The sequence below is a fragment of the Varanus komodoensis genome, unplaced genomic scaffold, assembly GCF_004798865.1.
Source record: "Varanus komodoensis strain SLA01 unplaced genomic scaffold, ASM479886v1 scaffold22, whole genome shotgun sequence".
Classification (NCBI taxonomy): Eukaryota; Metazoa; Chordata; class Lepidosauria; order Squamata; family Varanidae; genus Varanus; species Varanus komodoensis.
In genome coordinates this window covers 17,382,461-17,398,480 of record NW_025335606.1, presented here as the reverse complement: position 1 = coordinate 17,398,480, position 16,020 = coordinate 17,382,461, and the positions used below count along the sequence as shown (strand labels likewise).

Below are 16,020 nucleotides of genomic sequence, written 5' to 3'. Positions count from 1 at the left end.
TTGTGCGTCTCAAACCGGACAGAGCAAAATGACCACAACTCCCGTGGTGCAACGCGGAATGCTAAACTCGGCAGCCCAGCCAATAAGGCCGAAAATATTACAACCCTCATGGAACGTTGTGATGACTCCAACAATAGCGCAAGCGCAGTGATCTAGAAGACATCTGGAGTCTGAACTGCGTGGGAGGCGCATCTGCGGGGCTGTTCCGCCTACTTTGCGCATGCGTGGTGTGGCGCGTCGGTAGTCGCCTGGCGGAACGATATTTTGTCGCTGTTGCTCCATCTCCTTGCCCTTCTCCAAGGATAATAGTTTACCTCTTCCGAGTTGCTTCTGGTATTTGTGCATTTCTTTCCCGGGGAAAAGGGCTCTTTTGCTTTGCCACCCATGCACAGAGTGGCCATGGGTCGTCTTTTCTGAAGGACGGTTTTCCAGCAACTCCGGCAGGCATAGCCAGTGGTCCGAATGCTGGGAGTTGTAGCCCACAACGTCTGGAGGGCCTCAGATTGGGGAAGGCTGCTCTAGGGTGATTTCTCCTTTGCATTCCATTCGCGGGGGGTGAGCCGGTTCGGTATCAGCGATGCGCTAGCCCGGTGCTGCTCTCTTCCCCCGTGACTGGTCCCAATGTTTCCAGTCTGGTGGTTGTAACAGGCCGGTTGAAGCGCCTGCTGGCGCAGTGACAAAGCATGTAACGAGGAAATCCTTCCCTTCCATCCAGATAACGTGAGCATGGGACGCTCCTCCAAGGACAAGCGTGACATTTACTACCGTCTGGCCAAGGAAGAGGGGTGGAGAGCCCGGAGTGCATTCAAACTTCTGCAGCTGGATGAGGAGTATCACTTGTTTCAAGGTGTGTCTGAAAACATACTTCCATATTACATTGCATGTTGGTCATGTGCATCATTGTTGATGTCTTACAAAACCTTTATTTGAGTGCTGAGTCTTCAGGCTCATAGGTTTGAGGCACTGCCACAGAACCTGCAAAATAAATATGACTGCTTTTGTTTTGACATCTGCTGTGAAAGGGGAACTGCCTTGGGTGATCACACCTTTTCCAAAAGCTGCAATGAAGAATAAAATTAACAGATTGATCCTTTCTTTCTCAGGCCAAATTCCATATTACATGTTCACTGGGGAGAGGCAGGGTTTCTCCCTGAATTGGCAGAGTGTTGTGAAAAAAGGTTGCATTTAAACATGGGCAGAGTGCTGTTTGCTCATGAAGACAGTAATCTGGGATGCAGAGGCAGGCATCCTGGTGTGGGCTTCAGCAAAGCTAGAACATTCACTCTTGCTATCCTGTAAATGGGAAGAGACCCCAGGAGTCTTTTTTTTCTCACATTAACCATCTCTGATCTTCTCTCTGCTTTTCCAGGTGTCTCTAGGGCTGTGGATCTCTGTGCAGCTCCTGGGAGCTGGAGTCAAGTTCTGAGCCGAAAGCTCAAGTAAGCAAACAACCTGTAGCAGATGGAAGTTTCCCCCATCCCCCAAGGACAAAGGGAGATGCATCCTCATATTTTCCTCTCTTGCCTTCCCTCCACAGAGGAGATGATACTAAAATAGTGGCTGTTGATTTGCAAGCCATGGCTCCTTTGGCCGGAGTCATTCAAATCCAGGGGGATATCACCAAGGTAAGTGCTACCTTGTGCAGTCTAGGCTGAAGTCAAGCCCAAGTTCTGCCTCTACCTCACCCTGAAGCAGAATAAGATGCTTACCCAGTGAACAGTTTATCTGTATATACCCACTTTTTTGTTCCCAGGTCTCAACAGCCCAGGAGATCATTCGCCATTTTGAGGGGCAGCCAGCTGACCTGGTGGTGTGTGATGGAGCCCCTGATGGTAGGTGAGAACAACCATTCATGTTTCCTGTCCTGTTTGGGACTGGGAATTTCTGGTGGCTGCAGTCGGCTTAACAAGCAGTGAAAAGATCTGCTCTGATGGATATTTCCTTTATTCTTATAGTGACTGGACTCCATGACATAGATGAGTACATTCAGGCCCAGCTGTTGCTAGCTGTGAGTATCTCCTGATGTATGTTTGTTGTGTGTAATGACCAGTCTCAACCACAAGGGGTGCTGTGGGGGCTTTGCCCATATGGAATAACCTGGCAGCTCACCTCCCAGTTAGCTGCCCAGCATGAAGTTGTGCATCAGTCCTGGGAGCTTTTATAAGAGGCAGGTCCAGATCCAAATTATGCGGGGATCGTGAGCCAGCTGTCCCTGTCCCCACCCCAGTGCCCAGCTGACCCTCCAGGAAATGGGGCCGGTACCTGATCCACAGGCCTCCTTGGCTGAGCTGCCCCGCACCCTGAGTCCAAGGTTCTGTGCAGCTCAACCAAGCTCAGCTTTTGTTATACAGAAATAAGTGCCCAGCAAAACACTTGGCATCTAGATCAGAATCTCAGATTTCTTCTTTTTTGTGTTTAAATCCATGTTTTGACTCTTACGGCTGTAGAAACAGGCTTGCTGTTGTGCAACCAATTGCTAGTGAACTCTCACAATGTGATCTCTCTTTTTTATTAAGAATTGAGCTTTCTTGATGCAGGATATTGAATTTTGTGTTTGCAACATAACATATTACCTGTGTGCATGGCACCATCTTTGTTCTCTGTTCAGTACTAGGTGAAAACCTTTTTATTTTCCAGATATTTTAATAGATAAGAATTTGTTTTAATTGTGTTTTTACTGCTGCTGTGTCATATATTGATTGTCATATTATGATCGCTGTGGGCTATCAAGTTTTTGCTGTGACGGCTTTATTGCCTATTTGTTAGTTTGTTTATAGTTTATTTAAATATGATTATTTATTGTTAAAGTCTTTTAAATTCGTAAACCATCCAGATAGCCCAATGGGCTATGGGGTGGGATAGAATTATAATAAATAATATTAATAATAAGCACTGCCACAGCCAGCAGAGAAAATAGGGCTTTCATCCAGGTTTATTTTCTATCCAACTTGTCATGGAGAGCCAGTGTTTATGCTCCTCCTCATACTGCAGTGACACCTTCTGCAGCTCAGGGTCAAAAATAGTTAATCAACTACCTTTTGCATTCCTGGGCATTACTTCTTTTCTGTTTCTTCCAGGCTCTGAACATCACGACACATGTGCTGAAAAGGGGAGGGACTTTTGTAGCCAAGGTGAGCTCTGCAGGTGACCAGGAAAGAGTGCAGGAAATGGGTGCAGCCATTCCCCTTTAGGGTTAAATGCTGTTGACTGAGCACCACCCCAAAGCAGTTGCTCTACTGTGGGTTTCCAGCACTAGCAATCACATCAAACCAGAACTCACTCTCTGTGGAAGGTGGGCAGGAGCTGGATCTCCAGGATCCCTGGAGCCTCTGCCAGCATGGTCAGGAATGCTGGGAGTTTTGGCCTACTCCTTTTCTGTGGTGTCAGAGCAAGCAGGATAGAGCTTCAGTGAACATGTCCTTTCCATAAGCCCACAGAGACATCCAGCTGCACTCAGAGGGGTTTATCAGGGTCAGGGATGAGTCATGAGGCACTACAGGATGTAGGAGAGCAACAACAGTGTTGCTTGGATGTTGCTCTGGCAAAGCTGAGAGTTCACTTGAGCCCAGGAGCAGCTCAAAATCATCCCTCAGTGTTGACTTTACTTGCTAGGGCTGATGGGAGTTTACGGTCCAGCAGCATCTGGCATTCTCATCCCTGCCTTAAGGACAGTGGTGGTGTCCATTCTGAGTTCTGCCCCACAGTTGCTAGATGAAGAGATCTTAAAGGGGCAGCACCATGCTTTGTAACCTCCAGTGACATTGGAAAGCCTTTTGTGTCTCCTGCTGGGAGTTTGTGGCATTAGGTGATTAGGCATAGGGCTGAATGCTGCATCTCTTATGGCGATACTCTAGGCTGGTTCCTTCAGCATCTGGTGCTGTTGGGCAAAAAGCACCTTAGCAGCTCTCCCAAGTGGAGGGTGCCCTTGCTTCTCCACGTCTGTGGCCTGGCTGGTGTCAGAATGCAGCTAATCCAGCTCTGACTGTGGCCGTTTGCTTTCCTGTCTCAGATATTCCGGGGGAAGGATGTCACCCTCCTCTATTCCCAGTTGAAGATTTTCTTCCCTGACGTGACCTGTGCCAAACCCCGAAGTAGCCGCAACTCCAGCATCGGTAAGTAATTGGATGGCTTCTCATAAGCCTGATAGTTAGCCGCTTGCCATTTGGGATCTGTTTGCACAAAACTTGACAGCTTCTGCCAGCTCATGCAGCTTCATAAGAAACCCAGTGTTCATTGCAAAACAAACAAAAGACCTCCCAAAGTTTCTAGTAATCATGAGTGGAAAATAATCCTTGAAAGCATGCAAGTGTTTTTGAAAAAGGTTTTGGTACTCAAACACCTTTGGTGCTGTGCTTAAGATATATGTCCGTTCCTTAGTTACCACTCTTTTCTCATGGCTGTTACCTCTTCTATTAACCATCAGTTTTCCATCTCACTCCCCTGCCACCACATTGCTCTTGCAACCACTTCTCAAAACTAAATCAATTTAACAGTTTAAAAAAACACACACAAAAATTAACCAAACAAAAAGTACTACAGTGAGTTTAGAGTCTCATGTGCATTGCTGCAGGGATCAGCCTGTTCACTCAGTCCCATAGAATTCAGCAGGAAGCATTTAGAAAGGAGTTTGTGTTTATCTGCATGGCCGTGTGCCATGACTGGATTACATTAAGGGGCAACAAAAGCTTTAGAAGGTTAGCATTTGTACGCATAAAATGTTCTATTGCAAAATATAACTTTTCTCTAGGCAGATTTGGAGGGGAGGGGTTAGATGCAGCATGCTTCTAATGAGATTTGATATATTACCTGAATTGGGGTAGGGTGGAGTAGGAATCTGCAGGTGATGGAGGGTATGATCAGTGCAGGAAGGACAATCTTTCAATCCCAATTTCTACCCCACCAGAAGCCTTTGCAGTTTGTCGAAATTACAGCCCGCCAGAAAGCTATGTACCAAACATGTCCAATCCCCTGCTGGATCACTCTTACGGTAAGGAGCTCAAGCTTTGGAAGGGAAGGGTTGTTTCCAAGAATGTTTCTGGATAAGAAAGCCCAAGCGAATGGGTGATTTGAGGGTAGAAGGAAGGCCAGGAGAGAAAAAGGTGAGTGTAGGACAGCGGAAGGAAATGGGACTCTGGAAGTAATCAATGATGGAACCTCCAGACTGGCCTCAAAGGTTGTGCTTTCTCATTGGTGGAAGGGTTTTTAAGTGCTGTTGTATGGCCACTTATAAAGGCTGCTGTGGCAGTGGATTAGAAACAGAGAAACAGCGCGAGTCAGAAGGGGTCTCCCAGGCCATCTAGTCTGACCTCCGGCACCAGCCGGCTCCACTCACGACATGCCCACCATGTGGACGTCCAGCCTATCCTTGAACACCCGCACCAATGGGGCCTCAGTGACCTCTCGTGGAAGCCCATTCCACACCCTCGGGGTCCTGACTGTCAGGAAGTGCTTCCTGGCATCCAAATGGAACCTTGGCTCCCTGAGCTTTGCTCCGTTGGAGCGCGTCGTGCCCTCCTCTGCAGGGGAGAACAGGTCTCTACCCATCTCCATGTGACATCCCCTCACATACCTGTATGTCACCAACATATCCCCTCTGAGTCTCCTCTTCTCCAAGCTGAAGAGACCCAGTTTCCTCAGTATCACCTCATATGGCATCCCCTGCAAACCAGCCACCAACCTTGTGGCCCTACGCTGCACTGACTCCAACCTGGCTATATCCTTTCTGTAATGAGGGGTGCACCAGAGTCGTGTAGAATGGTAGTAATGCCTCTCTTGATCTAGAAGCCACACTTCTGGCTATGCAACCAAGGGAGGCGTTCGCCCTCTTGACCACCGCATCACACTGCTGACTCATGTTTAGCCTGCAGTCAACCAGTACCCCGAGGTCCCTTTCACAAGTGCTGCTCTCCAGCCACTTGTCACCTAACCTGTACTTATGACACCTATTCCTATGCCCCAAGTGCAAGACCTTGCACTTATCCACATTGAACACCATCCTGTTGTCTCCTGCCCACTTCCATAGTCTGTCCAGATCCTTTTGGATCTGGATTACCTTTTCCTCAGTTGTGGCCACTGCTCCAGTTTTAGTGTCGTCTGCAAATTTGATCAGCAGACTGTTCACCCCTTCTTCCATGTCATTAATGAAAAGATTAAACAGAGCCCTGGGGGACCCCGCTTGTTACTGGCCGCCATCCCGACAATTCCCCGCTAATGGTTACCTTCTGCTTTCGGTCAGTCAGCCATGCCCTAATCCACCGGACAGTGCTTTGGTGTATCCCAAAACTCCTCAGTTTCTCCACCAGGATAGCATGGGGCACTTTGTCAAAGGCCCTGCTGAAATCCAGGTATACCAGCAGATTGATATTCGCACATTATTGTTAAATTGACTTCATTATCCGAAACACTTTCATAGTACCTTACATATTAGCAAAACTTGTTGTGACATAAACTTTCATAGACATGTGTCCACTTTATGAAAAGTAAGGTATTGCCATGGTGCAAAGGACAGAAGTAGTTAACAGGAGGGGGCCATGAAATGCACAGAAGGACCACAGTTCTGCTGAAGCTTAAATGTATGGAAAATCGATGGTGTCCACTCACAACAGCAGTGAATGTGGTAATGCTGTCATCCTAGCTTTTCTGTGTTAATCTGAGGGGAGGGCAGAAGGTAGAGGTTCCGGACTTCAACTCCCAGAAGTGCCTGTCAGCGTGACCTATGGGTTGGAATGCTGGGAATTGAAGTTCAAAACATCTGGAGAGCTACTATCTGCCCACCCTTTGACTGTTAAGGAACACTTCAGGCAGGACAAGCAGCATGGATAATCATTGCATCATCTTAATGATACTTTGCTGTTAGTCGCGAAGTCGTGTCACATCGCTACCCCATGGACAACATTCCTCCAGGCCTTCCTGTCCTCCACCATCCCCCGGAGTCCACCCAAGCTCACACCAACTGCTTCAGGGACTCCATCTAGCCACCTCATTCTCTGCCGTCCCCTTCTTCTTTTGCCATCTATTGTTCCCAGCATTAGGCTCTTCTCCAGGGAGTTCTTCCTTCTCATTAGGTGGCCCCCAAAGTATTTGAGTTTCATCTTCAGTTATCTGGCCTTCTAAAGAGCAGTCAGGGTTGATCTCTAGGACTGACCGGTTTGATCACCTTGTGGTCCAAGGGACTCGCAGGAGTCTCCTCCAGCACCACAATTCAAAGGCCTCAATCCTTTGGCGCTCAGCCTTCCTTATGGTCCAGCTTTCATTGCCATACATTGCAACTGGGAAAACCATAGCCTTGACTATACGACTATATGCACTTTTGTTGGCAGGGTGATGTCTCTGGTTTTTAGTATGCTGTCTAGATTTGCCATAGCTTTCCTCCCCAGGAGCAAACGTCTTTTAATTTCTTGGCTGCGGTCACTGTCTGCAGTGATCTTGGAGTCCAGGAAAATAAAATCAGTCACTACCTCCATTTCTTCCCCATCTATTTTCCAGGAAGTGAGAGGACCGGATGCCGTGATCTTAGTTTTCTTAATGTTGAGTTTCAAGCAAACTTTTGCGCTCCTCCTTCACCCGCATCAAGAGGCTCTTTAGTTCCTCTTCACTTTCTGCCATGAGAGTGGTATCATCTGCATATCTGAGGTTGTTGATATTTCTCCCAGCAATCTTAATTCCAACTGGTGATTTATCTAGCCCCACCTTTCTCATGATGTGCTCTGCATATAAGTTAAATAGGCAGGGCGACAGTATACAGCCTTGCCGAACTCCTTTCTCAATTTTGAACCAGTCAGTGGTTCCGTGTCCAGTTCTCACTGTTGCTTCTTGACCCGCATATAAGTTTCTCAAGAGACAAATAAGATGGTCTGGTACTCCCATCTCTGTAAGAACTTGCCACAATTTGTTGTGATCCACACAATCAAAGGCTTTAAAATAGTCAATGAAGCAGAAGTAGATGTTTTTCTGGAACTCCCTAGCTTTCTCCATGATCCAGCATATGTTGGCAATTTGATCTCTAGTTCCTTTGCCTCTTCGAAATCCTGCCTGTACTTCTGGTAGTTCTGGGTCCACCTACTGCTGGATCCTAGCTTGTAGGATTTTGAGCATAACTTTGCTGCCGTGTGAAATGAGTGCAATGGTGCGGTAGTTTGAACACTCTTTGGCATTGCCCTTCTTTGGGATCAGAATGTAAACTGACCTTTTCCACTCCTGTGGCCACTGTTGAGTTTTCCAAATTTGCTGGCATATTGAGTGTAGCACTTTTACTGTGTCGTCTTTTAAGATTTTGAATAGCTCTGCTGGAATACTGCCACCTCCACTAGGTTTGTTGTTGCTCAGACTTCCTAAGGCCCATTTGACTTCACATTCCAGTATGTCTGGCTCGAGGTCAGTGACCACCCCATCGTGGTTATCAGGGACGTTAAGCTCTTTCTTGCATAGTTCCTCTGTGTAATCTTGCCATCTCTTCTTAATCTCTTCTGCCTCTGTTAGGTCCCTGCCATTTTGGTCCTTTATCATGCCCATCTTTGCATGAAACGTTCCTTTCATATCTCCAGTTTTCTTGAAGAGATCTCTGGTCCTCTTTATTCTATTGTTTTCTTCTATTTTTTTGCACTGTTCATTTAAGAAGGCATTCTTATCTCTTTTAGCTGTTCTCTGGAATTCTGCATTCAATTTTGTGTATCTTTCTCTTTCTCCCTTGCCTTTCACTTCCCTTCTTTCCTCAGCTATTTGTAAAGCTTCCTCAGACAGCCATTTTGCTTTCTTGCATTTCTTTTTCTTTGGCATGGTTTTAGTTGCTACCTCTTGTACTATGTTGCGAACCTCTGTCCATAGTTCTTCAGGCACTCTGTCTATCAGATCTAATCCCTTAAATCTATTTGTCACCTCTGCTGTATATTCATCAGGGATATGATTTAGGTCATACCTGAGTGACCTTGTGCTTTCCCTACTTTCTTCCATTTAAGCCTAAATTTTTCAACAAGAAGCTCATGATCTGAGCCACAGTCAGGTCCTGGTCTAGTTTTTATTGACTGTATAGAGGTTCTCCATCTTTGGCTGCAGAGCACATAGTCAATCTGATTTCTGTGTTGACCATCTGGTGAGGTCCATGTGTAGAGTTGTCTCTTGACTCTCGACTCTGCCTTTGCTTCTGGACCTGCCATGCCTTGCTGAATCTCCAGCCCTTGCTTTTTCCTGACTTGTTCTCTGCCCCTCCTGCATCACACCAGAAATCTCCCATCATCCCTGGTTCTGGTGCTCCAGCCACACACCCCAGCTGCCTGTGTCCCAGATCGGACAGCTTTACACATGTGCACACCTCTTCTCTGGTTCCACCCCCTTTTTCTTTTGGCAACTCTGCACATTGCTTCTTGTAGCTCTTTTCTCCCGTTCAGATCTCAGAAACTCTTTCACTCCAAATTGGGCCATGGTAAGATTTCACATGGCACCGCTTCAAGCGGCACTGAATATAGGAAGCCCCTTTTTCTAAAACAACATTCTAGTCAGCTCTGGGGGGACCTGGAGGGATCACTTGCATGAAAATGTGTTTGGGACTGAGGTGATTGAAAACTCTGTATGTGTTGAGGAGCAGATGTAAGGCTCTCCTTGCTTCCCAAATGAGAAGGAGGGAGCAGTCTGTGAATATTTAGTTGGGGACATAAGTGAAAGGGAGAACGGAAGTGCTTTGGCAAGGAGAGGTGGACAGGATGTATGCCAGGTGAAAGGGGTTTTCTCCTTGGAGCTGACGTTTGCCAAACCTCCCCCAGTACAGATGTGGATTTTAACCAGCTGGAGGGCCCTAATCGGGTCATTGTCCCCTTCCTGGCTTGTGGAGATCTGAGTGCTTATGATTCTGATCAGACTTATCCTCTGCAGGTAAGGCTTGGTGCTCTGCTGACCTGCTTGGTAGTCTGGAGGAAAGCAAGGAAGGAGAATTCCGTCCTGGCTCTGTCTGTGCTGGAAAGCCTTTGCTGCACTTGAGCAGCCAGGGCAGCGTTAGCAGCTTTATAGGTCCAAGAGGGAAGCCTTACCAGCCCTTCTGTCCTCTGATTCTGGCTGCATTGGTGTCTGAGGTGTCACTAGCCATCTCCCCTGGTGGGGCCACCAATGCAGCAAGCTACCCTGCAAGTCATCAGGTGTCTATTCCACTGTGCAAGTTCTAGGGACTCAAACCCCTGGAGAGTGCAGTAAAGCTGGGGGTGGGGGTGGGGGGTGAGACCTCAATCTTAGGGACCAGATCCAACCTTCTGGGACCTCCTGGGACAGACAGGCCTCCTTTCCCTGGCCTGACACCTTTCCCCCAATTGCAGATGGTTTGATGTTTCCCATCTCTGGGGCAGTTTTTTCCCATTCCAAATGTTGCAATGCCTCTTGGAAGGCTCCGTGTCTGTCAAGGAAGACTTTCAATGATAATTTGCTGGTGTTTTTTACCCAGTGAGTTTGAGCACCCCAGAGCAGAGACTGATGAAGGCTGTTTGTTGAGATAGAGAGGGAAGGTGGTCAAAAAAGTTCCCAACAGTTGAGAACATGCTGTATTGTTGAATTTAAGTCTCTCTTTTTCCCACTCGGACAGCTGGATCCTGAGAAGAAATATACCTACACGCCTCCCACCCAGCCTCCCATCCACCCTCCCTATGAAGAAGCCTGCTTCTTAAAGAAAAACAACCTGCTATCCAAGGAGTTAGCACCGCAACCGCAGCAGCAGGCTGCCCTCTGTGAGACTCTGCGGCAGCCCGAGGTGGGGACAGAGGGCTTTTCTTTGGAGAAGGAGGTCATTGGTGCCTTGGAGGAACTGTCCACATGACATAACCACAGATGGGACATGTGTGCATCCTGCCCCCTGCTGGTTTGAATGATTTTTCATTCTGTTTTGGTTAATTTATAGATTAATTAATTAAATAAAAAATTTTATTTAATCTTTTTCTTTACTTATTCAAAGCTTTCTTCAGTGTGGGAGCTGGCTAAGGTTCTTATTGTAGAGTCCCAGGTTCAAATCCCTGTTCAGGTTTGTTGGAGGGTATTTCTTAGCCCAAGTGACCTGATAAGCTGTCTGTGAGCTACAGACGGACACTATGTAGGTTTTTGAAAAGTGCTGTAGAAATTATCATTTATGATCACATACTGCTTCCCAACCACTCCTCTTGTTCTTCCTGCTATATATCCTTCCTGCTTTTTAAAGTATAGTGTTGTCTTCAATCTCACAGTAAAAGCATGGTATATGAATGGACTGAAATTGCCCCCCCCCCCATGCAAACCTTGATCTTGTGCCTCCCCCTCACCACAAGCATGGAATTTTGTCTTGCCATCCCTTCCACCCAGGTCAGAAGGTCTTCTTGCTATCTGTCCTCAGAAGTCCAGTGCTGCTGTGCTTTCCCCGAAGGCGGCCCTGTTCCCTGGAGATCTGGTTACACAACAGTGATGCCATCAGCATCCACTTTGACAACCTGGGCTTGGACTTGGATTCCATTTGAAGGTGGTTCAGCTCTGGTTCTTTGATATTGCAAGTTTGCCTTAAGTCCCTCCACCCTTTGTGCTTGCATCTTCTGATTGCCAGGTCTGCATCTTTCCCACTGCCCGCTCATAGGTTGCTCCACAATGAAATCATACTGGTCCAGAGGGGAATGCTCAATTGTACACAAAGACTCATTGAACAGGTAACCAGAGTTCATTCTTTCCATAGGTGCAGCATCCACATGGCTGCAGCAGCTGGATGGAGTCACCTCTGTCTGGGAGGCCTGATGATGAGTGATGTGCTGGGTGTCCGGTTGTGGTTCAGCCCTTCGAAAAGAGCGATGGGCAAATATGCCAATAAAAAACATCTCAACAGCTAGCGAATAGTAGAAGATCACTGGAGAGGGGAGAGGAGAGTTAAAAATGCAGAAAGGATGGTGTGCACACTGCAATGGTTTTACTGAGTGACCCTAGTTTGCCAAACTGGTCTACTACATTGGTAGATTTTATCTTGCCCTTTAGTCAGATACTGGGTCCAGGCCTGGGGAAGACCCAACCCTACAAAGATCCTGGTTTTCCTTTCTTCCTGCAAGGGCACTGGACCCCTTCTCTATGGGATGGCAAGCCAGTCAGCTGTTCCAGAGATGCCAGTCCAGAGGGTGAGCTGGCCTGCTGCCTATTTTGAGTTCTCTCTGTGTGGATTCTGCCCTGCTGGATAAAGTTGAGCTGCTATTTTGCTGATTCCCACTACAAACACTAACACAATTTCATTTTCAATGCCCACTGAATGTATTTTTATTTAAGCAAGGCTTCCCTGACTAATCAGCCATACTTTTATTGGTACATTTTAAAAACCTTAATACTGGATTTTGATGAGGACAAAACCCTCTTCTGTTGTTCACTGCTAAGATATTTTATTGGATGTAAAGCAATATGTAAAATTTGCAAATAAATAAAGCCCCATGAAAGGCTGTTCCAGAGGATTGGGGACACAGTCTGGAATAGCACAGCAGTAGTGTTGGGGGCAGCAATTGGAAACCAGCAAATCTCTTTCCCCCACCCCCAAACATGCCTCCAGCAGAAGTCTTTGCTGGATCTGGGTTTCTTCCATGATCAGAAGGACCGCTCTCTTTTTGCAAAATGGCAAGTGTGGAGTCACCCCACTCATGGCTCCCCCAATTTAATGAACTCTCCCCTTAAAGTTTAAGGTTCCATATAGCCTGAAGTGCCTGTCTAATCTTGGAAGCTAAGCAGTATCAGGCCTGATGGATATCTGGATGCAATGTTGTAAACTGCCCGGAGGTTTCAGCAATGTGCAGTATAGAAATGTAATATAACTACTACTACTGTACTACTACTACTACTTACTTTGGGATCGGGCAATGGGGGAGAGAGGTGGGTTGCAAGGGATGGCCCCCACTGCCGCCATTGTCTCCAGGATCCCACTTTGCAGGCCACAGAGGACCAAACCCAAAATGATGCAGACGAATTTGGAGCGCAAGCCGTAGCCACTGAGGGCTGGCTTGGTGGCCTTGTAGAAGAGCAGGTAGCCATAGAAGGAAAGGCAGGTGGAGATGCCTACGATGACATTGATGTAGGAGTTGGGGTTGGTGTAGCCCACCTGTGTGAGAAGATAGAAGGAGTTGCAGTAACTTCCGGCAAGACATGATTTGGCTTAATTCCCAGTCATCTAAACAGCATAGTGAAGATCTACACCTTTCTAAAAAGCATGAATGAAGGCTCTAAAGTTTAGGCTTAAATTAGTCTAGAACACCCCAAGCTCCTCTAGAGCAGTGGTAGGCAGTGGGACACCTGTGGACACCAGCATGCCCTTGAACACCTTCCATGGTGCCCTACCCTCCTGCTTGTTTTTTTCTAATAACCAGGCTTCTTCCTGCCAGCTGAGATCATTTCAAAGCAAAGGGAGGGCCGCCAAGCTGCTGCCATTTTGCCTCTGAGCCACATGACTCCATGGTGCCTCTGCTCTGCCTGCCTGGCCTACCAACCATGCTAACATCTGCTGCTTCTCAGGACCCCACCCAGCCACTCCCATCCTGGCCTTGTTTGAACAGCTGCTCCATGGCCAGCTTTCACTCCCAAGGCTGGGAAATGGTGTTTGCTTTCTACTTTAATTCCTGAGGAGCAACTTTTCCAATTAAGCCATTGACACCCAATAACACTTGTCCTGTTGCCTGTATTCATCTATTCTATTTAGATGCTGCATTTTTTCCTGCAAGGAACTCAAGGTGGTTTACATATTCCTCCTCTTGCACAACAATCCTGTGAAGCAGGTTAGGTTGAAAGTCTAGCAGAGACACCCAGTGAGCTTCATGGCCAAGTGGAGATGTCAACCCCAGTCTCATGAGCCTAACCATTTGCCACACTGGTTTGTATGTGTTAAGCTTGCCCTGTTGGATTAGCAAACTAATGCTTAGTGCTATAAACCCTTCCAAATCAACATCCAGGAACACCAACATCCTCTTCCAGCTATTTCCTGAAGAACATGATACCGAGGTACAACCAAAGCTTCCTGTGGTTTTTGGATCTACATCAAACCATCAGCCTGCTACCCTGGATCTCTCTCTGTAGCAGCAACTGGAAGGTTAAACATGGAATGCCAGTTTCTTTACAAATTTTAGTGGTAATTGGGATTATTGCTGATCTGCAAATATAAACTGCTCTAACAAAATATGAAAGTTTATCAGCCAGGGATGTTTGGAAATTGTGATTCCACAGAGTGAAGAAAACCTGCAGAACTGATGATTATAAAGCAGATGCAGGACATGTGGCTCTGCAGATATTGGTGCACTGAAATTCCCGTCAGCCACCAGTAAGGGAAGATGGGAACTGTAGTCCAGCAACCTCTGGGGAAGCAAGCATTCCCCAGCCTTAGCTTAGACTCTAAATGCCATTAGTTATGTAGCCAGAGCTTCAGCACCCCTGGAGAATATTGAGGTACTGTATCAGAAGGTTTGGGGGAAACCTGAGTTTGCAAAGTACAAAAAAAATCCCCCCAGAATGAGGGGATGCTCCCGAGACAGCCCAATGAGGACTGAAATTGCTCTGTGGCCATGCAATTAACTATTGCAAGGTTGGGCAGACAGGACATTATATGGGAGTGGGAATCCAAGTACCCTTCACTTTGTGTTGCAGCTCCACTAGTAAATAATAAATAATGGTTTTGAAATGCAGAATAAATTATGCAAAACATGTCAACAATGATCTTTCTATTATGCATACAGACTGCTGAACTTGAGATAGCATTTTGATTTGTTTAGTTCTGACTCTTGTTAAGAGCCATTTGGGATGCAGCCGTATTGCCTCCATGGCAGATCCTTGTATGCCTCTTGAACCGGAGCATCAAGTGGCAGGAACCAGGTGCAGCAGAGGAGGCGCATGTGCCATGTGCCCTGCATTTCCTCTGGGTGGCCATTTTTGGCTGTCTAGATTAAGCACTGGGGAGGAAGAGAGGAGAAGGCTGGGACGCCAGTGGGGACAGGTGTAATTCCACAGTCCCTGCCTCCTCTCTACCCTCGCCCAACTTGCCCTTTCCCCTCCCCTCCAGGGCCCAGCTGTGACCTCAGGGAGACCAGCCAATGCAATTCTTTCCATGCTGGCTGCAAGGGGGCAGGGTGGAAACTTGGCCTTTGGAGTCCCACCTCCGAGACAATAGGATCTTGGAGATGGGACTCCAAAGAATCCTGCAACCAATCCGCTATAGGACTGTGCCCTCAGGGACTCAGTGAGGGTCAACATGAATACCACTCAGTCTCATGGAAATAGGTATCATCAGCCCACCTTTGAAGGCCCACCTGTGCTATCAGTGGATGTGCCACATGCCCATTTCTGCTTAATGGCAATGTACAAGGTTGACCATGTCCGCCTTCATCCCCAGCCACTTTGCCCATTGACTGCAACAGTGGCTCCCAAACTTTTTCGGTCATGGAACCTTTCTGAAGACATTTCTTCTGTAGAACCCTAACTCTATCCCTGATTTTTACTAAGCATTGTGAACCCACAACCTTCTTCCTGCTTGCATCTTCTATTGCCTGAGTAGTAGATTTGGAATAAAAAGAAGATATTTTAAATATGTTGTTGTTGCTGTTAGTTGCGAAGTTGTGTCCGACCCATCACGACCCCATGGTCAACATTCCTCCAGGCCTTCCTGCCCTCCACCATCCCCCGGAGTCCACTCAAGTTCATACCAACTGCTTCAGTGACTCCATCTTGCCACCTCATTCTCTGCCCTCTCCTCCTGCTTTTGCCATCTATTGTTCCCAGCATTAGACTCTTCTCCAGGGAGTCCTTCCTTCTCATTAGGTGGCCCCCAAAGTATTTGAGTTTCATCTTCAGTAGCTGGTCCTCTAAAGAGCAGTCAGGGTTGATCTCCTCTAGGACTGACTGGTTTGATCGCCTTGTGGTCCCAGGGACTCGCAGGAGTCTACTCCAGCACCACAATTCAAAGGCCTCAGTCCTTTGGCACTCAGCCTTCCTTATGGTCCAGCTTTCACAGCCATACATTGCAACTGGGAAAACCATAGCCTTGACTATACGACTATACGCACTTTGGTTGGCAGGGTG

At 47.2% G+C, this 16,020-nt stretch overlaps 2 protein-coding genes across 4 annotated transcripts; one reads left to right on the top strand and one right to left on the bottom strand.

The window, feature by feature from the left end:
* The first annotated feature begins 196 nt into the window (after nucleotides 1-196).
* FTSJ1 (FtsJ RNA 2'-O-methyltransferase 1) lies at nucleotides 197-12,753 on the top strand. Of its 3 annotated transcripts, none has more exons than XM_044431131.1 (11): nucleotides 197-333; nucleotides 716-847; nucleotides 1,370-1,439; nucleotides 1,538-1,625; nucleotides 1,754-1,832; nucleotides 1,956-2,008; nucleotides 3,078-3,131; nucleotides 4,010-4,112; nucleotides 4,904-4,987; nucleotides 9,761-9,864; nucleotides 10,562-12,753. In XM_044431131.1, the coding sequence occupies exons 2-11, from the start codon at nucleotides 727-729 to the stop codon at nucleotides 10,790-10,792; spliced, it is 987 nt and encodes a 328-aa protein (XP_044287066.1). In that variant the 5' UTR covers nucleotides 197-333; nucleotides 716-726; the 3' UTR covers nucleotides 10,793-12,753. The 3 variants fall into 3 exon arrangements, with proteins under 3 accessions (XP_044287066.1, XP_044287068.1, XP_044287067.1); XM_044431132.1 differs by having other exon boundaries at nucleotides 198-333; nucleotides 9,756-9,864; nucleotides 10,562-10,694; XM_044431133.1 differs by lacking the exon at nucleotides 9,761-9,864 and having other exon boundaries at nucleotides 10,562-10,704.
* LOC123023921 lies at nucleotides 11,394-15,316 on the bottom strand. Its single transcript, XM_044431059.1, has 3 exons — nucleotides 15,305-15,316; nucleotides 12,808-13,060; nucleotides 11,394-11,836 (listed from the first exon to the last, which is right to left on the bottom strand). The coding sequence occupies exons 1-3, from the start codon at nucleotides 15,314-15,316 to the stop codon at nucleotides 11,394-11,396; spliced, it is 708 nt and encodes a 235-aa protein (XP_044286994.1).
* Nucleotides 15,317-16,020: the final 704 nt, after the last annotated feature.